This window comes from Hetaerina americana, unplaced genomic scaffold, assembly GCF_022747635.1.
Source record: "Hetaerina americana unplaced genomic scaffold, ioHetAmer1.1.p SCAF_5, whole genome shotgun sequence".
Taxonomy (NCBI): Eukaryota; Metazoa; Arthropoda; class Insecta; order Odonata; family Calopterygidae; genus Hetaerina; species Hetaerina americana.
Window position 1 is genome coordinate 13868565 of NW_027287095.1, and position 26222 is coordinate 13894786.

At 41.4% G+C, this 26222-nt stretch overlaps 1 protein-coding gene and 1 non-coding gene across 2 annotated transcripts in view; both read right to left on the reverse strand.

The window, feature by feature from the left end:
• The window catches only part of Dhc93AB (Dynein heavy chain at 93AB), a 169222-nt gene that overhangs the window by 124988 nt on the left and 18012 nt on the right, over positions 1–26222 (reverse strand). The window contains exons 6-11 of the mRNA XM_071591717.1: positions 24786–24925; positions 18761–18913; positions 9388–9599; positions 3957–4054; positions 3610–3742; positions 2175–2372 (exon numbers count right to left, since the gene is read on the reverse strand). Coding sequence (XP_071447818.1) covers positions 2175–2372; positions 3610–3742; positions 3957–4054; positions 9388–9599; positions 18761–18913; positions 24786–24925 — 934 coding nt within the window. The remainder of the gene's footprint in view (positions 1–2174; positions 2373–3609; positions 3743–3956; positions 4055–9387; positions 9600–18760; positions 18914–24785; positions 24926–26222) is intronic.
• Positions 17137–17255, reverse strand: LOC139694474 (5S ribosomal RNA). The gene has a single exon (XR_011702151.1). It is a non-coding gene; the product is annotated as a 5S ribosomal RNA (ribosomal RNA).

Here is a 26222-nt window from a genome sequence, read left to right on the forward strand (position 1 = left end):
CCTCTCCGCCTCAATAAATAAGCAAAATTTTCGTTATTGGGTGACTGACAACCCTCGCGAACTTCATCCTAGACCTCTTTATAGCCCCAAAGTGACAGTTTGGTGCCTGTGTCCTCCTCAGGCATTATTGGGCCTTACTTTTTTTAAATCTCGAGGTTCAATGTTACTGTGAACTCTGTGCGCTATTGTGAAATGCTGGAGAACTTCTTACACCCCAAAATGGACGAGTATGGTGAGGAATATGACACAGAAGCCTTTTGGTTTCAACAGGATGGTGCCACGGCCCATACCGCCCGTTGTTCACGCCAAATCCTGTAAGAGCAATTTCCCGGCCGCCTGATCTCCTTACGAGAGGATGTTCCATGGCCCCCTCGAACCCCAGATTTAAGTCAATACGATTTTTTCTTTGGAGAAATCTCAAAGCTAGAGTTTACAAAGTTCAACCAGGGACCTTGGAAGCTCTTTAGGAGGAAATTACAGATGTCATCACTGGAATAACGCAAGGTATGCTGAGAAGAGTTTTCGAAAACCTTTTTGAACGACTCAACATGTGCATCAACAAGGTCGCCACCTGGAAGAAATAATTTTCAAAACCTTATCAAAATAAAATGGATGAAGTTTTCAGAAATAAAAACCTATTGAATAGGTTTTTATAGGTTTTCAAAACCTATCGTTTATTCTTGGCTCTGATAACTTGTATATAAATTTGACGTCCGGAACCTTATCAAAGGCCATTTTAAAATCCAAGACAAACACCTCTGCTTGTTTGCTCCTTTCCCCAGACTGCAGGATATCATGTATAAAAAGCCCCAACTGCATTTCACATGATCTCTCCCAACTGAATCCGTGTTTTATGCTGGATATTAGGTCGCAAGAAATGCCATGCAAAATGGTCATGGAACACACGAAAAATATTGAACCACTAGACATGGCACGGAAATATGGTGTTCGTCTATTAATTTTTTCCACCACAATCTACCAATGGGATACAGCCACTTAATGTTTCGTTAATGACGCCTTTGAGCAAATATTGTGCTGAAGAAGCGAGAATTGGCTTTAGTTGCACCACCCGAGTTAATCAGTATCAATTGGAGAGATAGGGGAGAGCTAAGATTCATGTTCATGAAGCCAGCATCCATGTAAACTGCTGTTTATTTATTAATGAGAACAGAGATCTATGTCCTTGTAATCCAAATGTGCTTTCCAACTTGATGTACCAACCTGAAGAAACATTCGAGCGAACAACTCCGACGATCAGCACATCAAACGCGATCATATTGGAACAAGCTCATCCCCAAAACCAGAATCTACGAATCTTTACGTCAGAAGTGTTACATGGAGTTGAAATGATGAGTCGGCGATAATCCAGGGCTGTCGGCATTGCAACTTAATGAGGAAATAGATTCCGTGAATGGAAACTCTACTACACGAGGACTTCCAAAAGGGGAAATTGGAGTGGTGGCAGACGGCTGTGGTAGCTTTTCTTATCATTTGTGCATGGAGGCTTTAAAAAATAAGAGGTACCATTTTAGTTATTATGACAAGCAAGATCACAATATTTGATTATACGTATCTACCTTTTTTCATAAGCTTGTTGCCACGGTATTAGGGGTGTAGGTGGGACGTGTTTTGATTGGATGATCGTAAAATCCGTATTGTGAACGTAATTCATATAAGATAACGTTGCCACCACAGGAAGACTGGATTGCGTTTACCTTTCACAGGTATTACAAAGGGTGTTGGGGCGACTTATTGGTCAAGTGGGTGAGGCCACTGCCCAGAGGGCCCGGGTACAGGTCCGGTTCTCACGTCTGGTTGTCCCCAGATCACCCAAACTGTATGCTTTTTTCGGGTACTAGATCTCCGAGGGAAACTTGCCGGCGGCACAGGGAATGGAACTGCCCCCATACTGTGAGTGATATACTTAGTTGGGATTAATACGACTCACCTTTAAGATGGACACGATTACCTTCGGGCTGATCACAGTAGTCGGCATTCACTTAAATTTGATCGCTCAAAAAATCATTTTTATCAATCGAAAGAAAAAATTACTAATCACCCGGGTGTAATCAAATAGTGCGGAGAGAACAATGACATGTAGCAATATTCAGTGTACTTCCCACACCCACGGCGAGTTGTTCCTGAGGTCGGCGGCGGTGATGCCGCGTACTAACCTGGAATTCGTCGTAGTCGTTGGGAAACCTATCATCTTCGGGATCAAGTACGTCGTAAGTCTTGCAGGCGAACACGGAGAAATGCTCGCTGAATTCAGTCACGACCGCTCCAATCTTGGCGCTCAACACACGGCCTTTGACGCCTCCGATTTCCACCTTTTCGAGTTTCATGAACTCCACAACCGTGTCGAAGAACGACTGCAAACACAAAAGAGAACACTCAATCGTAGACCCTAACGCTCGTTATGAGCGACAGGTGGCTTCATCAGTAACAGGAGAGGCCTTTGGAGGGGAATTGAGGGTCGACTGCTTAAGGCAACATCAACCATCGCAATGAAAATGACGTCCTTCTCACATGGAAGAAACTTTCGAGGCTCCCTACATGGCTATTGGCAGGAGTCTCTTCACTGGCCGTTGATGTCGTACGAGGGGATATATAATTGTAAGGGACATATAAGTGGGGAAAGTTGGAGGAGCCTAAGCCAATCTTCGTGCGCAGTACTGATTGTTAATCCATTCGAGTTTAGCATGCTGCTTATAGACTGGAGTCTGCACGTCGTAGTTTTGTGGTTGTCTGAAGTATCACCTCCTACACTATTTGAAATGATCCAGTAAACCAACCTGCGTAGTAAGCTACTGCGCAGGTTGGTTTATAAAGCATAAGCTTGCCAGGTTATCCTGGACGGAATGTAAACATAATTTCCTGGCCTTCATAGAGGGCCTCGATTCCATAGCTTTACGACATTTTATTTCCCAGTGAAACCTGTTGTAGTGTGGTCAGATTCAACAAATTTTCATAATTATTCTGACAAGCGAAATAATGAGTTTTGGAACACAAGTGATTCCTTCATAGGGTCCGAATATATTTAATATTTGATCAGTATGAATAATGAACAAAAATTCTTTTTTTATAAATTTATAAGATAGAAACACGTACTATGAGCAGTATACATAACTCAGGTTTGAGAGAGGTAATAGAAAATTTCTAAAAGTTTTTTAAAATTATGCTTGGATATGGAATTTTCGCATTTTGGTGATTTTTTATTCTTACAAATTCTACATGGACGTTCTTAATAGAACATGTAGGTCCCCCTAACAGGATAAAAGCCATCATGGATAATTTAAGCCATCAGGTAGACTGTGCTTCTAAAATTGTGTCAATTATTATGCAGGAAGGAATAATTAAACTGAATTGTACTAGGCATAGCATGCTCTACCATAAAAATCCATCGCATATCATGGAAAGCATCTGAAAAGTCATTAACTCTTATGATGTTCGAGTCACAAACCAAATCCAAGCTATAGGTACAAAAAACTCTCTTATTTACGTACAAAGTTTATAGTGGCACCATGAGATTTTATTTAAGAGCGCATCCCCAAAATAAAGAAAGGACACGTCGAGAGACTGATTGTTCCCAATTAAAATGTAGCTCACCTGTATCATCTCCAAACGTTTGAGAAATGAATCAAATCTTTCAAAAACAGCATTCGGGTGAAATGTCCATGGTGTAGGTTCCTTTTCCTTGAAGTATGACGCAATATTTTCTCTACTGTTGTCGAATATTGCCCTGAAATAACAAATAAAACTGATTGAATGAATCTAAGTCATGGGTAGTGGTGAAATAAATACAAAACAATCAGTTTACTTCATACGTTTCAAATTAACCACATTCGGTCTGAGAAACTGGACGAGAAGAGGCCTTTTTACGCCTTTTGAAGTGCGAGAGAAGAAAAAAATAGCAAAAGAGGGTCTAAACGTGCAAATAGATCTTGCAGTCTTACCTGAATGTTTTCAGTACTGAGATTGAGAGCTGAATCCTTTGCATGGCCTCATCCAGGTCACTTTGAAATATCGATGACGGGTCAAGGAACCTTTTTGCCTGCACGAAAACAACTCATTAAGGGGTCATTACTATTCAATGAAGAATAAAAACTATGCCCTTGTACCTTTGTATGAAGCAACGATTCAGGTATATCTAACTTAAATTACACACTGCTTATGCCGCAAGGATGATCAAAGAGCAAGGCTTATTGTATACGTGCATCGGTCACCGCCTACTATAGAAAGCAGAAAAACTACTGATTAGTGATCACTGATCAGAAATCAATTCCTGAAATTTAAAAAATACTGAAATATTCTAAAGAGAAAAGGTCATCTGAGGCTATAGAAAGATATATTTATTTCACTACCTAAAGCTATGGACAGATTATTATTAGATAATCTACCGGTTAAGGTAGGTTTTTGGATGGACACAGCCACTAAATAAATATTTTGTGACTCCTAACAACACAGAAAATCCAGTATCCTACTCTACATCATCCTACTCTACATCTTCATCTCTGAGTACTTCCTTCCTCCCTTCATCCCGTCCAACGTGCCTATCCTGTTCCTTCCCTTTCCTCGTTTACTTAACATTCTCCCCTCAATTACAGTCTTCAACATCCCACTGCCAGTCAACACCCCCTTCATCCACTTTTCCTGCCTCCATAGGATTTCTCCCAACAAACCCCTCTCTTCGCCCGCCATACCTAGTACTTCCTCATTTGTTTTCTTCTCTGTCCATTTCACCTTCTCCATTCTTCTCCACACCCACATTTCAAAAGCCTCCAGTCTACGTCTATCCTCCTGCTTCAATGAACACTTTTCCGCGCCGTACATAGCTACGCTCCATATCAAAGTTTTTACGAATCTTTTCTTAACATCCTTACTCAACGTCCCCGTCATCAACTCCCTCCTTCTTGTGAAAGCCTCTTTGCCTAGCGCAATTCTTCTCCTTACGTCCCTACTACTTTGACCGTGTTGGTCCAAAACACTACCGAGATACGTACACTGTTCTACCTGCACTAGTTTTTGCCCTCCTATGTTAATGTTTAACTTAGCCTTTTACTTTCTAGAAAATCGGATTCATCGAAAGGGAAACAAGTAAGGCTCAACCCGGAGATACGTAATTACCACACTGAATCATAACACACTCTCCACCAGCATCAGTTGAAATTTTAGAGCGATATATTGGAATTGAAGATATTGCGAGTGATGTGTACGCGTATGTATTTATAAGTATACGACTAATTCCAAAGAAATTGTGGACGATGCCGCAACAGTGACTTTTAACGGCATAAGCTGCTAATATGTATTTCAATGGAACAATTTCAGAGTGTAAAAAGCATTCGCCTTGGACAGGATTTGAACCCGGAAGCCTCAATGTCCGGTCGAGTGCTTTAGCCAGTTACAGCTATCGAGGCTTCCTCTGAAAGTTTGGCGGCTTTAAAGGAACGAGATGTGACGAAATACCGTGCATACAATGTCACAGGCATTCATAGTCATGCGCGACGCGCCACAGTCCAAAATTTCAGAGTTTAAGAGGACGCCTCGATAGCTTAACTGGCTAAAGCACTCGACCGGGCATTGAGGTATCCGGGTTCGAATCCCGGTCAAGGTGAATGATTTTTACACTCTAAAATAGTTGCATTGAAGTATACGAGTATTTATGTCTACATACTCTCGTATGCTCATGATAGGTAGACAGTAGGAAATCAGATGGAAGACGCCCCTCTGATTCCCAGATTCAAACCCTGTGTTTTCGCGCCCGTCGTGGCCATCCTGTATACCTTCAAACTACCGTTTAAATGAGATACTTGCCAGTTATTCATAAATATAGATCATTCTTCATTATCAACGGAACCTTTGCCTGGCCACCATAGAATATTTTATTAGTTTCTACACAATTTAATAGAACCAACATGTACAAAACATGGCATCTTCGAATTAACATTCAGTCATACTACCTTGATCAAAAATTTCCCGGAATTTATTCAGAAAATTAAAAATACAAGTTTATTCATCTAAATCTATATTGTCCCCTTCAAAGTAATCCCCATCGACTGCAACACACTTATGCCAGCGCTTGATCCAATCCTCGAAACATTTTTTATATTCGGTTTTCGGTATGTCCATCAGTGCTTCCTGCGATTTTTCCATTACTTCCTCTCGGCTGCTAAAACGCGTTCCCCGTAATGGTTTTTTAACTCGATTGAACAGAAAGAAGTCACAGGGAGCCAAATCAGGTGAATTCGGTGGCTGTTGGATGGTATTTGTTGCATTTTTCGTCAAAAAATTACGAATAATGATAGCACTGTGCGACGGTGCGTTATCATGGTGCAAAATCCACGAGTTTTCTGCCCACATTTCTGGTCTCTTTCGGCGAATTGCTTCACGCAAACGTCTCATAACGCCCAAATAATACTCTTTGTTTACTGTCTGGCCTTCTGGCAAAAATTCATGATGCACTACACCGTTGTAATCCATGAAAACCGTCAGCATTGCCTTCTTTTTTGACTGAAAACGACGTGGTTTTTTTGGTCTCGGCTCATTTGGTGAACGCCATTCACTTGCCTGATGTCTGGATTGCGTGTCGTACTCATAAACCCACGTCTCGTCTCCAGTAATGATCCTTTTGATGAATGTGGGATCGGATTCAGCCTCGCAAATCATTTCTTTTGCGACGTCAACACGGTCTCTTTTTTGCATGAAATTGAGGTCTTTCGGCACCAACTTTGCTGCTACACGACGGAAACCCAAATCATTAACCACAATGTCTTGGGCGGATCCATAGGCAATGTTCAAGTCCTCCGCTATTTCTCTGATGGTTAATTTGCGGTTATTGACCAACATTTCTTTTACTTTATCAATTTTTTCACCGACTTTCGATGTCGATGGTCTGCCACTGCGTTCATCATCTTCGATTGACTCACGACCACTTCTGAACCGCTCGTGCCACTGGTAAACGACCGTTTTTTTTAGAGAATCGTTGCCGAAACACTTTTCCAACATTTCCAACGTCCGTGCGCCACTAAATCCGTTTTTTACGCAAAATTTAATACAAGTTCGTTGTTGCAAATTTAAATCCATTTCTGCAATTGTAAAAAATCGCCAACACACACAGAGATAGATGTACTCTTGGCTACGTAACTTTTGCAAATGTCAAGTTATGACACTAAGATTTAAAGGGAATATCAACAACAGATGTACCAATTTAACAAAAAAAAACAGAAATCAAATCGGAACGATGGGAGCGCCACACGGTGGTTATTCCGGGAACTTTTTGATCAAGGTAGTATCATTAAAAAAATTGGAAAAATGTATTTCGCTGAAGGCAATGTCCTTGGATTTAAATTCAGGTCTCAAAACGTCGGAGATCACTCGGTTAATGAATTAAAAAGTGGCGGTTAAAGTGCTGTTGTTCGCCGGCTGAAATGGTGGAGAGGGAGCGAGACTCGAGGGCTGTCGGGGGTGGTGGGAAACATAGTACGCTGCGCGCTGTGAAATGGTAGAAGTACCGTTGCCAGCATTTGTGCCATCGATGTCCTCGGCATCTACAGCTGAGGAGAGGACGAGGCGAGAGGAAGGTGCCGCTCCTGCGCATGGGGAGGACAATTCGGTGTTGTAATAACAAACACGAAAACTCTTGCAATTTTCCACTTACAAAAGATTTATTATCGACTACTTTCGATGTACTACATCATTGCCAGGGGAAGCTTTCAATCTACAAACATTCACTTGACAATGATGTAGTACATCGAAATTAGTCGAAAATAAATCTTTAACAAATGGAAAATTGCAAGAGTTTTCGACTTTGTTTTATGGAACAGTTCTACCACAACACACCTGAATCTGTAATTTAAAATTCCGTGTTCCTTACGCACGCCGTTACCAAGTTGAGGGGACCGGAAAAATATTCCCCGAAGAGCATTGCAGAAGAAAGATTTTCGCGGGAAACTTCCGGGAAGAGTCGTCCACTTTCTACCTCCCGCAGCTGATCAAGGATTCTCACAAAGATAAAGAAGCAGAGCAATGGAACGCACGAGTCGTATGCGTATTACATGAAAGCGAACACCGATGACGTGCCCGTGATCGAATATACTGTGAAAATTTTGAGCGATAGAGAACTATCAGGTCTGTGCGAATTCGAGAATGTTGAGGGATTATGATCAAAGATAAAACGTTACCCAAGTATATCGGAAAATGCATTTTCAAGTAAAAATACAGCTTTTCAAAATTGAATTGCACCAAGTTGACCCTTTGGTGTAAGAAATGGAGTAAAATGTCAAAGGAAATCAATTTTATAGCGTTTTAACTTCGGTGAAGAGGGACAAAAGAGCGAAACACTATTCATAACTACTTCATATAGTTATTCTGTTGTCGGAAGCAGGGGCATATGCTAAAAGATCATCCATAGATAAGTCAGGATCAATCGCAGTCTTGTCAAGGAAGAAGTATCAATAGGATTGCCGTTATGAACGAGGAGATAAAGGAAGAATATCATAAATGTGTATGGATAAAATATGCGTCAATCATGTAGTTGTATTCGTAGACCTAGAAAACTGATATACTATGCATCCATTTTTCCTGTCTCCTTATGATTTCTCCTAACGATCCCTTCTCCTCTCCCACCATACCTGGCACTTCCTCGTTCGTTTTCCTTCATGTCCAACTCACCTTTCCCATCCTTCTCCACCCCCATATTTCAAAAGTCTCCAATTCAATCTACGCCTGTCATCCGGCTTCAATGACCATGTTTTCGCGCGGTACATAACTACGCTCCATATCACGGTTTTAACAAGCCTTTTCTTAACATCCCTACTTAGCGTCCCTGCCATCAGTTCCCCCTTCCTTGTGAAAGCTTCTTTACCAAGTGCATTCCTCTCCTTAAGTCCCAAATACTTTGACAATTTTGGTCCAAAATACTTTTGAGATAGATAAACTGTTTCACTTGTATTTTATGAACTTCTGTTTTAATATTTAGCAAAACCTCCCTCTTCCTAGATAACCGCGAAATCCCTTTTTACTTCTGAAAGCTTCTTTGCCTAGCGCAATTCTCCTTATGTTCTTACTACTTTACCCACCACATAACCTTTATTTTATTTACATTTATTCTCGTCCCATACATATCCCACTGACTTTCCAATGCACTCAGCAGAGTTTACAAACCCCTGGCTGACTAGTTGAATATTTTTGAAGCTAGATCATCAGAATATCTCAGTGATTTTATGAATTCCCGACCGACTTTCATTCCTATCTCCAGTTCTTCCCATGTCTCTTATACCATTTCCTCCCCATATATGAACTAATTACGCAGCGGATTTCGACGTCTTTCATTGCGTTACGATACAACGTCGCTATTTGTCGTTGACTGTCATGGCGGACGAAACTTACTTGCTCGATGATGAGATTGCATATCTCCCGCAGGAGAACGATGATCCGGGAGGAATTGCAGTAGTAGCAGGAGTTGGCCCAGATGAGGCACACAACGTGCATCAAGGGGTGCAGGTAGGGCTCCACGTCCGCGAAGTCAGTTTCCTCCAGCACCGAGAAGTGACGTGTCAAGGGTTTTAAGTAGATCACTATGTCCTTCGCCTCCGTAAGGGCTAGAATACAAGAAGCGAGTGTTAGCTTCGCGTTTAGGAGCTTTTTTGCACCAAAGTGAACAAAATATTAGGGTTGAATTTCAACTGATTCAACTAATCTGAAATCTTAGTTCAAATTCCCTCTATCGTAAAATAAGAAACAAGTGTATTCATTGTTGGATTTTTACACGACCTTTCAAATTTCTACTTGCTTACTTCTAGTTAGTTCTATGGGAAAACAGTATGCAAGGCGCGGTAATATGGAAATGTTTTCTAAACGAATCCATAATTCAACCGAAAAAAACAAATTGGAAGAACTTCGTAATCTCTAAAAATTAATCTGCGATAAATACGCAGTTTAATTCATTAAATAATTTTCTGACGAGTAAAAAAATCAACGCCGTGTGCAAGCGCGTAGGCGGGTGATGGGCAGGACGTCAAACGGCGCAGGGCAGTGCTGCAGGCGTCACGCATTCGTGAGCATGCATCCGCCCGCTCGGCTGCGAGGCCAGGGCAGTTTTACTGAAAGGAGCGAAAGAAATTAATGCTTCCCTGGGCTCTTTGTGTGATTGGGGAGCTCAAATTACACTGCCATTCGAACGCCAGCCTCAATATGGCCAAGTTGAATTGATTCGTTTACTATGGAACAAGAGCGTAAGACATACAGTGCATGCAGTCAGGCAAGTGCGCCATGACGTTTCTTTACCTTAAGCATCGTGCTCTTTATACAGGTAGAGTGAGAATTGGTATAAAAGATAGTTTTTAAGTTTCCTCCGCTTAGGTGTGTAAGAGATATTAAGAGTTAATTGTTTTAATTGTTTTTTTTGCACCCGCGTCACGGAAAACTTACAGGACTCAACATTATTTTAGTCACTGACAAAGTCTGAAGAAAGTTTGAATGAATCACAGATTCCATGTATGAGGATATTTTCTATCTCTCTACGTGGTACCCTACAATTCACATATACGGTGTGTGGCAGAGGGTGATTACGCACCATGCATGACACATGAAAAAGTAAGTTTTCCTTAATTTTAGTTACAATATATACATGTAAAATAATGCAAGTAATGTAGGCCATAGCTCCAACGGGTGCATCCGTCTAAGTAGAATAAACTTCTTTACGAATACGAGAGGAGTTGATAGTCAGAAGGTCGATTAATAGGCTAAATGAGAAAATGGTATCATACTAGGCTATTTAGAATGAAAAAAAGGAAACACTTTCCCCGCATTACCGGTATCTGCTCTACACTTTATCTCTCTAATTTTACTGACATGACCTCTTCTACCATAGTACGATGGGGGTAATAATATATTTTAAACATCACTGCTGCAGAGACATCCTTCCAATTTATGCAAAAGATTTAATCTGTAATTTAACCTTCGCTCCGTGAGTGATTCCGAGCCTATATCGTCTAATATATTGGATACCCTACTAAGTTTGTCATGGTGATATTTTACAAATCTAGCTCCTATACGCTGCATGCGATCCAATTCGGCAATCAATCCAACTTCGTGAGGATTGCATAATATACTTGCAGCATATTCTAAATGAGGTCTAACCAGCGAAAGATAACATTACTCTTTGACATTTTCGTTACATTTCTCCCACCTTCCGTTACATACTCTTCTAAGAAATTTTAATTTTGTGTAGGTTTACCCACATATTACTCGATATGTTTCACCCAGAAGAGGTCGTGAGTGAGGGTAAGGCCTAAGTATTTAATCTCCGCTCTATATTTTGCCCTCCTATTTTAATGTTTAGCTTAGCGTTTTTCTTTCTGGAAAATCGCATAACCTTTGTTTTATTAATGTTGATTCTCATCCCATATATGTCACACTGAATTTCCAATTCATTCAGCAATGGTCGCAATCCCTTGGCTGACTGACAAACTAGAGCTTGGACATCAGCAAATCCACATATACGTTGAACAACAGCGGTGATAATGGGCAACTCTGCCTTGCACCTCTTTCTAACACTGCCCATCCAGACTCCCCGTTCCCCACTCACACCTGAGCAGTCTGAGACATGAACAGGTTGCGGATTAGCCTCCTGTCCCTCCAATCCATTCCTATTTCTTCAATACACTAATTATTTTTCCCAATTCACTCTATCAAACGCTTTTTTGAAATCTACGAAACAGGCGAATACAATTCTGATTGTATTCTATATTCCTCTCGATTAGTGATCTCATTACTGCAATAGCATCACGTGTACCTATCCCCTTCCTAAACCCATACTGATCATCCCCTAATAACCATTTGCCCTACTCTTTATCCTTTCGTTGATGATCTTGAGAACAACTTTAGCTGCGTGGGATATGCGCGTATTAGCAGGAGTTCTACAAGGTAGTGTTCTAGGGCCATTACTCTTCCTAATTTACGTAAACGATCTACCAAAAAATTACATTCCCAAATAAGACTCTTTGCTGATGACTGCATTATATACAGACGGATAGAACACGTAAATGACCACGTAGTATTACAAAATGACATCGATAGCCTTGGTGACTGGGTTACAAATAATAATATGGGCATTAATATAAGTAAAAGTAAGCATATAAAATTTTCAAATAAAAAGAATGCAGAAAAAGAAATTTACACCCTCTTTGGAGAAAGAATCCCATGTACCAGTCAATGCAAATATTTAGGCATTTATTTAACTAGGGATCTTGGGTGGGGAGTCCAAGTAGATAATTTGACACGGAAGGCATTTAAAGTATTGCATTGGGTGATGAGAAATTTAAAAGGAAGTAGCGTAGCCACAAAAGAAAAAGCATATAAGGCACTGGTTATCCCTATCCTAGAATACTCCTCCATAGTATGGGATCCATATGAGGTGGGACATATTAAAAAGATAGAAAAAGTTCAAAGAAAGGCAGCAAGATATGTACTCGGAAGGTACAAAAGAACAGATAGTGTCACGGATATGTTAGATGTACTGAAATGGGAGAGTTTGAAAAATAGAAGAAAAAGGAGTAGGTTAGGCGCGATGTATAGAATTGTTAAAAAGGACGAAGCGTGGGAAGATTTATGGCAAGGGATAGAAAGCCTAACTTTAAGGGAAAAGACGACCATAGCCACAATATAAAAATAAGGACTCAAAAAACCAATAAGAAAAAATACTCTTTTTTAAATAGAACTATTATTGATTGGAACCAGCTGCCTGGAGGTTTGTTTGAGCCCTTTCCATCCAATTTTAGAAGTTTTAAGTTGAAATGTAAAGTAGCCATTGGGTAATAAACTTCATTGTAGTTTTGAAAATATTGTTTGTATGTGATGTGGACGGCATTTTGTATGTGATGTGGAAGTTTGTTTGTATGTGATGTGGAAGTGTCATTATGTAAAAATATTTTGTCTCTTTTCTGTTTTTATGTGTTTGTATGTAATGTTCGTTGTTAGAGTAATCTTTGACCTAACCTGACCGTTGCCACCAGGAAATTTGCCTAATTGCAACGTAATTGTGTAAATAAATAAAATAAATAAATAAATATCAAACTTATTGTTCTGTAGTCCTCGCATGATGTAGCCTTTATCTTTTTCGAAATAGGAACTAAAACTGATCTCACAAAGTCTTCCGGCCAGATTCCTTCCTCATAGATACTACGAATCAGTCCGTATAGCCTCTTCTTCCCACATTTTACTAAACATTTCAGTAGTTCCGCAGGAATGTTATCCACTCCCATGGCCTTATTTAGTTTTATCTCCCTCAATGCCCTTTCTATGTCATCGTCGAGTATGCCTGGACCTAAGATTTCTCTACGTCATTTTCCTTTTCTATGTCTAACTTTGTTGGTCAAAGTTCTTTACCATACAGTGCTTCTATGTATTCCTTCCATCTCTCTTAGATATTTCCTGTGTCAACTATTATCTTACCCGCCTCATCTCTAACTGTTAGCATAGATCTTCCCTTCATACTTCCCGATAAAGATTTAACCTTGCTGTAGAGCGCACCAATTTCATCCTTCCTCTGCAAACTTTCCATATCCTCGCTCTGTGTTTGCCACCATGCTTCTTGTGGGTTATTTGTTTCCCGTCTCAATTTATTATTAAACTCTTTGTACTTCATTTTACCAAACTCTGCTTACATTCTTCCATTTTGAAAAACTCTCCATTCTCGGGATGTCACCGCGTAGGTTGTTTTCTGACAACAGTTTCGCCCGTGTTTCAACGAGCGTCTTCAGGTAGAAGTGCCGGGACGTTTTCAGTTTCAGTTTTACTTTCCGCAAAGTTTCCGCAGTTTTACAAGAATTTATAAAATATACATTGAAACATAATAAAAACAATACGGAAACCCCGTTTTAGGATTTTCTCCTCTTCGGGGTGGAAAAATTAAATAAAGGAAAGGCTGCAAAGATGGTAGCGGTTGCGGGGACGTTGTTTTGGCCGCGTTTATATGTGTTTCACCTCTCCCTCCCTGCTCTGTGATTGGTCGGGGGGTTTCCCGCCAAATCCTTTTCCAGGCTCCTGATAGGCGGAAGCCATCTTCTCTGCTGAAGTTATCTTTTTCTTTGAGTATCTCGATCGATTCTCTTATTAGCCTGAGATTATATCTTCTCTCTTTGGATATTATCTTGGTCTCGTCAAATTTGATTTCATGGCCAGGTCCGCTCCAAGCGTGTTCAGCAATAGCTGATACACTGAAGTGCTTGTTCCTAGTAGCCCTTCCGTGCTCTTTTAGGCGTGTTTTCACTGCTCGGCTTGTCTCGCCTATGTATGAACTTCCGCATGATTACGGCACCTGATAGACTCCCTCGTGCAATTCCTTGGGAATTCTATCTTTTTGCCGTGGAAGTAGATGGGATACCTTAGTGAGACAGTTGTATCTCGTGGCAATGTTGTACTTTCTCAGTACCCAAGATATCTTTTCACTTGTGCCGGCGATATAGGGTATCGTGGCGTAGATCTTGGTCGTTTCCGCGTCGCTCCGTATTTCACTATGGTTGAGGCGGCGTTTCTCTTCCTTGGCGGTCCTTTTTAGGACCACGGACCTCTTACCAGTTTTTCTGCAAGGCTGTCATTATATGTTTCTTCTCTGTAGATAACGACTCAGCATCAGAAAGTTTGTAGGCACGGTGTACTACAGTTGCCACAAGAGAAGCCTTTTGCGCTGGATGGTGGTGCGATAGTGAACTTAAATAGCGATCGGTATGAGTCGCTTTCCTGTAAACTGCGTGGCCTAGGCTACCGTCTTCCTTCCTCTTTACCAAAACGTCTAGGAAGGGTATCTGTTTGTTCTTCTCCAACTCCATCGTGAATTGCATTGCCCGATGCTGATTGTTCAGATGACTCAGGAAATCACTCAGCTCTTGTATGCCGTGCTGCCACATAACGAATGTGCCATCCACGTGCCTGAGCCATAGATTGGGTTTCTTCGAATACGTCTCTATCGCTGATTCCTCGAATTTCTCCATGTATAAGTTGGTGAATGGTGATGATACGTCGAAACTGACCATATTGTCGTTCTTGCTAATGGTCACCCCTTTCAAAATTTCTATGAAGTGGGCAGAATTCTTCACGAAAGATGGTGTATTCCCCACATGTGGCTGGAGCGAACTTGCATGGTACTTGGAGAGCCGGTAGGTCGGAGCGTCTATTTGGCTTACGATAGGTCTAAGTGGTACGCCATCCTGGTGTACTTTTGGTAAGCCATAGAGCCTTGGTGGCTTGGCGGCCGATGGGAATAGACTCCTATGCTCTTCCTTTGGGATGGATGACTTTTTTATAAGTGCTCTAGCATTTTTCTCATTCTTGGCGGTCGGATCGGATTTCGGTTTCAATTATGTCGGTTCCTCGAGCATGAGAGAAATTTTGTTCTCATGATCTCTTTTCTTCATTAGTACAGTAGAGTTGCCCTAATACCTGTATGCTGGTAGTATTAGTATTTCTTTGTTGTTGCGAAGTTCCATCAGGGCCCGTCTTTCCGCAGACGATATGTTCTTCTATGGAGGCTTGGCGTGGCGAATAATGTGTGCAACATTTTCTCTGACGTCATCTGCATCTTCTTTCTTAAGCTTGCGGACGGCGGACTCCACTTCTGTGACAATTTTCTCCTTTGGCACTAGTGTCGGTGCGATGGCAAAGTTCAATCCTCTCGATAAAATGGAGATAGCCGCTTCGGATAAGTCGACATCCGTAAGGTTGATGATGGACTGGTCCTTCTTGTGGCCGTCGTTGTGAGTAGGATGTTGTCGATTGGAAAGCTTATGAAATTTCTTGATCTGCGTCTCCCGAACCGATGATTGAACCTGCGGGAGGAGCCGAACGTTATTTTCTCTATTGTTTCCCAGTCGGAAGCCTTCAGCGTGGCGTTCAGTTCAAGATGTAAGTGGGATACTGCATTGGGAACACCATTGGAATGCGTAGACTCAATTAAATACCATGGTTCACCCCTTACTCACGATCTCTTCAGGGTAAAACACGTACGGGGAATATGTGGAAAAGCTAACAAAAAATTAGGATTTATCAGAAGAGTACTAGGTAAATGCGATGAAAAAGTTAAAGAGAAATGTTATCTGTCGTTGGTTAAGCCTCATTTAGAATGTGCTGCAAGTATATGGGATATGGGATTCTCACGAAGTTGGAATACTTGCCGAATTGGATCGTGTGCAGCGCAGAGGAGCTAGATTTTTAAGATTTTGTTATGATAAACGTAGAAGCGTATCCAAAATATTGGAGCAGCTAGGCTGGGAATCACTCACAGAGCGAAAGTTAAATTACAGATTAAATCTCTCGCATTAATTGGAAGGACTTCTCTTTAGCAGTGATTCTGGAAATGTATTATTAGCCAATTGTACTACTGTGGGAGAGATCATGATAGTAAAATTAGAGATATTAAGTGTAGAAATGATAGATTGAAGATGTCATTTTTCGACGAACGATAAGGGATCAGGATAGCATTTTCTGACCGCGGTAGTGTCATATTGTGGACAAAATTAGTCTGCTGCGTATTCACCCCTGCCATACACCCTGGCGGTGGCTTGCAGGGAATATATACATAAAAATATGATTATGCATACGTAATGAACGTTTTTATCGCCTATTCAAAAATTGGAAGTATTTTGAAATCAACTAAGTCTGAACTAAGCAGTAATATAACATTTTAAAAAACATTAGTATCAATGTCCACTATGTATCAAAATAATATATTTTATGTCACTCAAAAAATCACTAGGCTTACATTATCGCCTACATAATAAAACAAGCTGCTGTAAGTTTATAAAACGGATTTATTGAGCAAGGTATATGAAACATCGACGTTTTTAAAAAAATCAAGATTTACAATTAGGAAACGTTTGCTCGTGAAAAAACAAGGGAATATTTGTTTATTGTTGAAAACGCCGAAACACTTAAAAGTACGACGCAGTAAAGGAAGGAACGGTACAGTGGCGGTGGATTGACTGACGAATCTGATGATAAAATTGTTCATAAATTAAAGAGAAAAACAACTGCATTGTTTGAAGTGCTAGCCAAAATTGTGAAAATAAAGTCTTAAATTGGTGGAAGAAATTTTGAGCATTTGAAATGCCCAAAAACGGCCAAAAAGAGAAAAAAAATTAATGCCAACAACACCCGGTGTTCCCAGGCGGTCACCCATCCAAGTACTATCCGGGCCCGACGATGCTTAACTTCGGTGATCGAACCAGAACCGGTGTATTCATCGTGGTATGGTCGTTGCCTGATGAAGAGGGATATGTTTTTTGTATTTATATAGTATAAACTTATAATTCTTCATGCATTTTTTTAACTCCTCGTTTTATCTAGCTAATAACAAATACCACATATTCAGGCTGATCCCCTGAGTATTCATTCTCTCAATGTCCTCGTTATCTTATTCCTTTCCAGCTTAACTTCGGTGATCGTACGAGAACCGGTGTATTTATCGTGGTATGGCCGTTGGCTGATAAGTGGGCACATGGTATATATATTTATAAAGGTCTTGCAATGCTTCATGCATTTTTGTATCCCATTACGTTTTATCTGTCAATAACAAATACTACATATTCAGGCTGATCCCTATAATGTTGTCTCAATGTCCTCTTTATCTTATTTGTTGTTAGCTTCTCAGTTCAGCTCCATCAATTCCACTTTTAAAATACTCATTCTATTAACGCGTCAGCTCTTGCTAATTTAACAATTAATCATTCAATAGGCTGGATTGACTCCGTTATAGATACGATATGGTACGATATAATGTCGAGTAAATGAATAACGGTAAATATTGCATTCCCATTGCAACAAAGCAAATCTCTACGTCAGCGCTTAAAGACATTTGTTAGGATACTATTAAGTAATTAGTTCTAAAAATGTACCGAGTTACGCGGAAAGAACGTTTGGATTCATTCAGTTAAATGACAACGCAAAGAGTATCTTGCAAGAGAATCTTGTAATCAATCATAAGTGATCTCATTCCTTTTACCACTTGATACTATATATCATCCATAATATTTTTTTATATTGGCGTAAAATAGCATTTGACTTCGGGATGATTTCCTAAATTTAGCGTTGCACCCTCTATGTGCCCTGTTATCCGTTATAAATTTACTTGGAATGAAATTTTGACTGCTTTGCCCGTGAGCTCAAGGAAAAGATTTCATGTATCCTTAGTAGTAGTAGTTTTGAGGGGAGGCGACCGACAGCTGAGGTCATTTGCGCCATATGGGATGGACAGGAAAGGATGAAGGGTGGAGAGAAACCCGGCATCGGCATTAGCCTACTCTTTACGAAAGGCGCCAAAGGGTCCGCAGCTTAACGTCCCATCCGACGGACGGCGTACTCACTCAAAGTGCCCTCCACAAAGCACCTCAAGTAGGGATCGAGATACCTCTGAAAAATATTCAACACCGCCGGGATTTGAACCCGGGCCCTCTGGGTGGGAAGCTAGTACGCTAGCCCCCGCACCATCTCGATCCCCATGTATCCTTAGTATTTCAGTATTTGCTATAGTTGTTAAAATTAGCAAGGGAATTTTGTAACACGCACTTTAAACTAATGCTGTCCCCTTTTCTAAACAAGTAAATTTTCCTTGTTGATCGACACCTGATGACGTTGCCTTGCAACGAAATCATGGTCGTGCAAAATAAAAACTTTTAGTGGATTCTACCAAGTTGGTCTTCCCTCATGCAACCAGGATTAAATTCAAGATTTATCAAATATTTGAAATGTTGAGTTCAAGGCCGCTTACCTCCAACGATGTTCTTGAAGAGAGTCATGAAGCAAGGGAAATAGGCGCTATCGGTCTTCTCCAGAATAACCGCCATCTTGCGAACCCTCTCGTCCTTCAACTGCTCGTATATGCACTCCAAGTTCTTAAATCTTGCATTCCAGAAGTTGATCTCTAAGTAATAAAAGGAAAGTAAGAAGCTGTAAACACACACCTTATAAAAACCAGGGACTGAAAAAGGTATTGAAATATCGGTGTCTCTTGAGATTTTACTTTAGTAAATTAATTGGTAGTTTATTGCTTAACGTAGGTTTAGGATAAACACAGTCTGAGCAGGAAATAAAGCTTCGCTTAGACTGGCAAGACACAACCAGAAAACCCTACAAGGCCATAAATAAATTAATCAACCCGAAGGTCGGTTTAGTAGGTGATGGTAGAATTAACCCAGTACTAAACCCTATAAACCATAAACACAGTAATCAACCCGAAGGTCGGTTTGGTAGATGATGGCAGAGTTCACCCAGTACTAAGCTCGACGGCGTGTGAAATTCACCCATCAGGGTAGGGGGGCCAGTTCCTTTCCCTGTGCCGGTTATGGTTTCCCAGGAAGACCTGGTACCCGAAAAATGACATAGCTTGGGGGGAGCTGCAGGTACCCAGAGTGCCTTGCCCGGGAAAAGAACCTGGGACCCTCCGGTCAGTTTTCCAACGCTCTACCCCCTGGACCACCGTGACCCACACTAAATCCTATATGGCATACGAAATTCTAACATAAGGGTAGGAGTGCCAATTCCTTTCCTTGTCAGAAAACTCCACATTAAAAAAGCCGCATGCTTCAATTCCTAATACATTCCTTCATTCATTTCATCAAACATTCCGATCATCTTCCTTCTCTTACCGTCCTCAACATTCCATGCCCCTTTAAAATGCTCCCTATCCATATTTCCTGAATTCTTTATATTTCTCTCAGTCACCTCTCCTCCCCATCCACGTCAAGCATATCTACTGCTTTTTCTTTTCGTCAGTTTGGCATTCTCCATCCTAAACACCCACATATCAAAAGCCGCCGGTCTACACTTATCATCTTTCGCCAATGACCATGTTTTCGTGCCGGTTAAACCACGTTCCAAATCAAGTATTCCCTATTATTTTCCCTACATCCTTACTCAATTTCGCTGTTCTTATTTCCCTCCTTTGCTTGAAGTAGTTCTTATTCTGATGTCCCTACAATTTTGACTAGTTTTGTCCAAACAATTGAAAAATAGGTCATCTGTTCCACCTCTCCTAGTTTATGGGCTATTTCAATATTTACCTCATCTTTCCTCTATCGCTTAAACTACATAAACTCTGTTTTGTTTACATTTTTCTCATCCCATATCTAGGGTACTGACTTTTCAAAGCACTCATCAATGCTTGCAGACTAAAGCTGGATTATCCTCAAACCTAAATGATTTTTAAATTTCTTTACAGTGGATCCATTTCTCTCTTCCTTTGTAAGCTTTTCAATTCTATCAGTGTGTCTTCCACCATGCTTATGTTAAAGCATTAATTTCCGACTCAGTTATCAGTAATACCTTTTCTGGTCTATCTTGATAATTATCGATAATCAACGGTGTTTTTGTTCTCTCTCCATTAAATGTTCCAAAATAGTTTTTGGCGTCATTCGATATCGCTTTTTTGTAACATTCCCATCATTGTTCTGTTATATCCGTCTTCCTGTCCCTACTCATTACTTCTTCTAGTACCTTCAGATACTCTTATCATTTCGTTCATGCGAACGCTCCTACATTCTCTATCCGTTTTCTTTTTATCACCCTGCTGAATATGACGCAACACTCAATTGGTACTAAATTACAATCTCTACGAGCATTTGTTCCCAGGAAAGTGTGAAAATTTATCACAATTTTCTAAAATCTCTTCTTTATCATAATGTGGTCTAGCTGATATATCTCTGAATCCCTGGCCATTTTACTTTCGAACATACCAATGTCTAGTGTGGTGTTTAAACCAAGTGCTAATTGAAATTGAATCGTATTCAGCATAACTCTATTGTTTTCTCCCCGCAGTAATTCCTTGTTATTTATCCGTAGTACCCTACGTCACCCCCATCTCTCTCTTTGCCCAGATCCACATTCCAATTACTAATAGCTATCAAATTTTACATCCCAGAGACACCCAAAATTATTTATTCTTTTCGAATGGATTTCTTACGCCTTCCTCCGTAATTGTTGACATTTAGAAATGAATAATGACCAAGTTTTTGTATAATATTTGAATTCTACTAAAACCATAAACACAGCAATCAACCCGGAGGTCGGTTTAATAGGTGATGGTTGAGTTCACCCAGTACTAAGTCCGACGGCGTGTGAAATTCACCCATCAGGGTAGGGGGGCCAGTCCTTTCCCTGTGCCGGTTATGGTTTCCCAGGAAGACCTGGTACCCGAAAAATCACATAGCTTGGGTGGAGCTGAGGGTGGCCAGAGAGGCTTGCCTGGGAATAGAAGCCGCGCCCTCCAGTCAGTAATCCAACAATCTACCGCTGGACTACCGCCAAACATTTCCCTCTACTTACATGTAATAATGCAACACTCACCTGCTCTATGTTTACTGCGCTTCTTTCTACCTTTTTGTTCTATACTATTGCCACACCTTGCTGGCACTCTCTCCCTCCAACATATACTAATCTATGATTATCATTCCTAACCCATGAGTATCTTCGCTATCCTTCAATCTAATATCGCATAGGCCTAAAATATCTATATTCCCTCGCCTTTGGATATTCTAATTTCCCTGTCCTCAAAATCTTCGAATTGGTTCGGTCATCTCCTGTATCTTCTATGTTGCTGTTTCTTTCACCTTGCAAGGATTTCGTGGAATGACGACCACGGAAGCCTTACCTTTCCCACTGACGGGCACGACACACGGCCGATTGAGCCGAGTGCCGTAGTTGCCAGGACTCATTCAAATAATCCTGCCCATCATAGGTTCATGGGATTAATAATGGAGTTGGTTTCCCGTTGCCTTCCTCAGCAGTATTTTTAACGTGTCCCATCACTTAATAGCCGCCGCACTGGGGTCAGACGCCTTTGCTTTTACCTCACCGAGGAAAAAACGCTATGAGGACTACCTTTCGTCATACTTCTAACCTTCGACCTATCTGGCATACGCAACCGTACCAGGAGCAAATATCATTGCTACTGAGCAAATATCATTGCTACTTACTCTAGAGCTCATCGTAACGCACAAATCCTTCCATCATTACAATGCAGACCGTGAGGAGGGAGGAGGTCATTTTTTTAAGGTAATCCATCGGTTAAGGTAGGTTTCTGGATGGGCACAACTACCAAATAAATATTTTATTACTCCGAACAACACACAAAATCCCGCATTCTCCTCTATATCAGGTACCTCTTCATCTCTGAGTACTTCCTTCCTCCCTTCATCCCGTCAAACATGCCTATCCTGTTCCTTCCCTTTCCTCGTTTGCCTAACATTCTCCCCTCAATTACAGCCTTCAACATCCCATTGCCGGCCAATAACTCCTTCATCTGCTTTTCCTGCCTCCATAGGATTTCTCCCAACAAACCCCTCTCTTCGCCCGCCATACCTAGTACTTCCTCATTTGTTTTCTTCTCTGTCCATTTCACCTTCTCCATTCTTCTCCACACCCACATTTCAAAAGCCTCCAGTCTACGTCTATCCTCCTGCTTCAATGAACACTTTTCCGCGCCGTACATAGCTACGCTCCATATCAAAGTTTTTACGAATCTTTTCTTAACATCCTTACTCAAAGTCCCCGTCATCAACTCCCTTCTCCTTGTGAAAGCCTCTTTGCCTAGCGCAATTCTTCTCCTTACGTCCCTACTACTTTGACCCTGTTGGTCCAAAACACTACCGAGATACGTAAACTGTTCTATCTGCTCTAGTTTTTGCCCTCCTATTTTAATGTTTAGCTTAGCCTTTTTCTTTCTAGAAAATCGCATAACCTTTGTTTTATTAATATTGATTCTCATCCCATACTTGTCGCACTGAATTTCCAATTCACTAAGCAATGCTTGCGACCCCTTGGCTGACTGAAAAACTAAACCTTGATCATCAGCAAACCTTATAAACGCGATTATGTCCTCTAACTGATCGTATATCCTATCGACCTCTTCTTCCTTATGGTTGCTCGGAGGCATGTATACCTGAATAATAACCAAGTTCGTCGGTTCTGCTTTTATCTCTATTAGTAATAATCTATCCGTTACCTGCTCTATGTTGAATACGCTTCTTCCTACCTCTTTGTTTAATACTATGGCAACCCCTCGTCGGCTCTCGTCCCCGTCGCTGTATATTATTCTATAATTATCACTCCAATAATCCCCGCTATCCTTCCATCTCACCTCGCATAGACCTAAAATATCTATTTCTCCACTTTCCATTTCTCGCTTAACATTCTCCAATTTCCCTGTCCTCATCATTGTCCTAACATTCCACGTTCCTATTCTAACTAATTTGTTCTTCTTCTCCTGCGTCTTCTGTCCTGCTGCTGGTGGTTTTCCCTTGCAAGGGTTTCGTGGGATGACGACCGCGGAAGCCTTGCCTCCCCCGCTGCCGGGCACGACACACGGCCAATCGGGCCGAGCCCCGTAGTTGCCAGGACTTAAAATCTCTGTATAGTCCATCATGTTAATCTTGGGAATGATAATTGAGGTGGTTTCCCGTTGCCTTCCTCAATAGTGTTTTTAACGTGACACCATCACTTACTGGCCGCCCCACGGGGGCGGACGCCATTGCAGCCGCCTCACTGAGGAGCAGACGCTGCGTGGACTACCTTTCGTCTGGCTCCTAACCTTCAACCTATCTGGCATGGGTGACCCTACCAGGAGCAATTATTATTACCCTCGCCAGCACAGCTCTAGGGGTCATCGGAACGCACAAGCCCTTCCACCACGTCAAGGTTGTAGTCCGGGGAGCGGGAGGAGGTAATAAGGACGAATAAATAAATGTTTACTCATACTCAATGCACATTATGTGCTGTTCATTTTCAATAAATTTATGAAAACTGATATCCCGCATTCGAGATACTCAGCTTTAGCTAGATACGATCCGGAATTTTGACAGTGACACGTCAGAATAGGAGCATTTATATATAGTATCCTGTTGCTTAGGCATTCCGCATTTTATAAGTGCTGTGCGTGATTCCTTTGAAGTCGCAGGATGAGCGAGCACCTATGACTCTAACTGCCGCTGGGCGAAACTCTTCTCCTGATTCTCTAAACTCTTTGGCCTAGGGTGCCGCCAATGGTAGAACGACTACAAAATTCTGGCGATTGCAAACATAATGAAAGCAACTCATAGAGCTGAAAAGAAACCGCGCATGTATGTCGCAATAAGGATTAATTTCGTATATGGAATGCACATGAGATTTTCGATTGAAATTGTGTGAAAAATAAATAGAACTTCCCAAAGATAATTTATTTAAAAGAAGACGACATTTGAAACCAAGGACTGTGCACTGTCATCTTATCAAATCAATACAGTCTGCGATGAAGCGCACGCTTAACCGACGGTCTGAATTCAGCACTTCACGCACATATCAGGAACCAATTGCTACCAATACTTTTTATACAAACCTTGCATATATACCACAACTAACTACGCGAAAGTAAACAATTCTTCAACTGCACATACTTTCCCTGCATCCCTTCATTCCACCCAGGGTACTTTTGTCTCCCCCTCCTCCCTCTTTACATCTCCATCTCCATAATCCCACTACCTCTCGGTTTGTAACTCCTGCCATCATCGAATTTCTCCTAACAGCTTTTTCTTCTTCCCCGTCACAACTAGAAGTCATTCCTTCGTTTCTATTTCACTTTCCCTTTTCTTCTCCGCACCCACACCTCAAAATTCTCCAATATGCGCGTTTCTCTTGCCTCAACGACCATGTTTCCGAGCCGTGCAAAACTATGCCCCACGTCGCCGACATTCGTTCCGTTTTGAAGAGAGTCGGCGCGGAATGCGCAGGCGCATCGCGGGGCAGCAGGTGGGGGATGCGCTCACCTGCGTACGGCGTTGGGTTCTGCCCACCGCTAAATGCCTGCGAGGGCTCCTCGGAGAGAACGTCGTTGATCTGCGTGGCCCACTTGATGACCACGCCCTCAATGGCGCTCTTGAAGTACAGGTCTACCTCCTCGCCGCCGCTGCACATCCCCGGGCGAGAAAGAGAGAGAAAGGGTGTGAGAGAGAGAGAGGGTTACGGTTAAATTCAAGCCTCACTCGCTCTCCTCGAGTATCATATAATTGAGGGTAAAAATGGCCTAGATTAATTCAAATAAAGTCACCAGTGTAATTCAATTATTACTTTATTCAATATACAGTACTTCCTCTACGGATTATGCTAAAAAACTGTTTTATCTCGATGAGGACTCCCCATGGACCACAATTTTTACTTGGTGGAAGGAATTGTAAGTTCCGATAGCCCCTAGAGCTGTGATGGCGAGAGCAATGATGTTTATTCCTGGTGGGGTTACCCATGCCAGATAGGTCGAAGGGTAGGATTCAGACGAAAGATAGTTCACATAATGTCTGTTCCTCAAGGACTAATGACATCTGACAACAGTGGGGCGGACATTTCGGTGATGCTGTCACATTAAAAATATTGTTGTGGATGGCACCGTGAAACCACCTCAGTTATTCATTCCAAGATATTACGATGGAAGCTAATATGACACTCCATTCTTTAGGTCTACAGGCGGGTTTTCCTGTAGGGACACATTTAATAGTGATTGGAGGATAGGAGCGCGACGGTAGGCGAAGGAAGAAATGGTGATGAGTTGGGAGACTACAGCTTAGGTACGAGGAATGACCGCCGAAAAAAGTCATTGAAATCTTTAGGAAATAGAGGCCAATAATAACGAATATTTGATTAAGACAGCACAAAATGTGTAGGTACACATGGACATTGCTCGACGGTTCAAAAGGATATCAGTAGACTATATTAAAGTGTATGATCCAATCCAAAAATATAAAACAAGGAAGACGTGCTTTACTGTAGCAAATAAATGAACAATAGGAAAATAAAATATCAATTGTTATCTTTTAAAAAAATCCCCAAATTAGGACTTACAACAGTATCTGATATCCGAGACCGACTAGAGAGAAGAGGGGAAGTAGCCCAGAACTTTACCCACAGGACTACCGTGCCTAAGGGCTACGGATTTATAGTCATTGTTTTTTAACATAAAAAATCCCGATAATGTAAATATTCGTATGATGGCGAAAATGGACAGCAATTGCTGGAAGTGTGGCCGCAACGCGTCCAGAAGTCCGCCAAAAATTAGTTCATCGGTTTGGAATTGGAAATGGACTTTTGTTATGAGCGCAGCATAGTTACCCTAAAGGTGTAGTAAGTTAACAAATTGTCATCCTACGACTGGGAAAATGGCGGTCAATACACGAGCTATGAAGCGGAATATATGACTGCCTCGGGGGTGGACT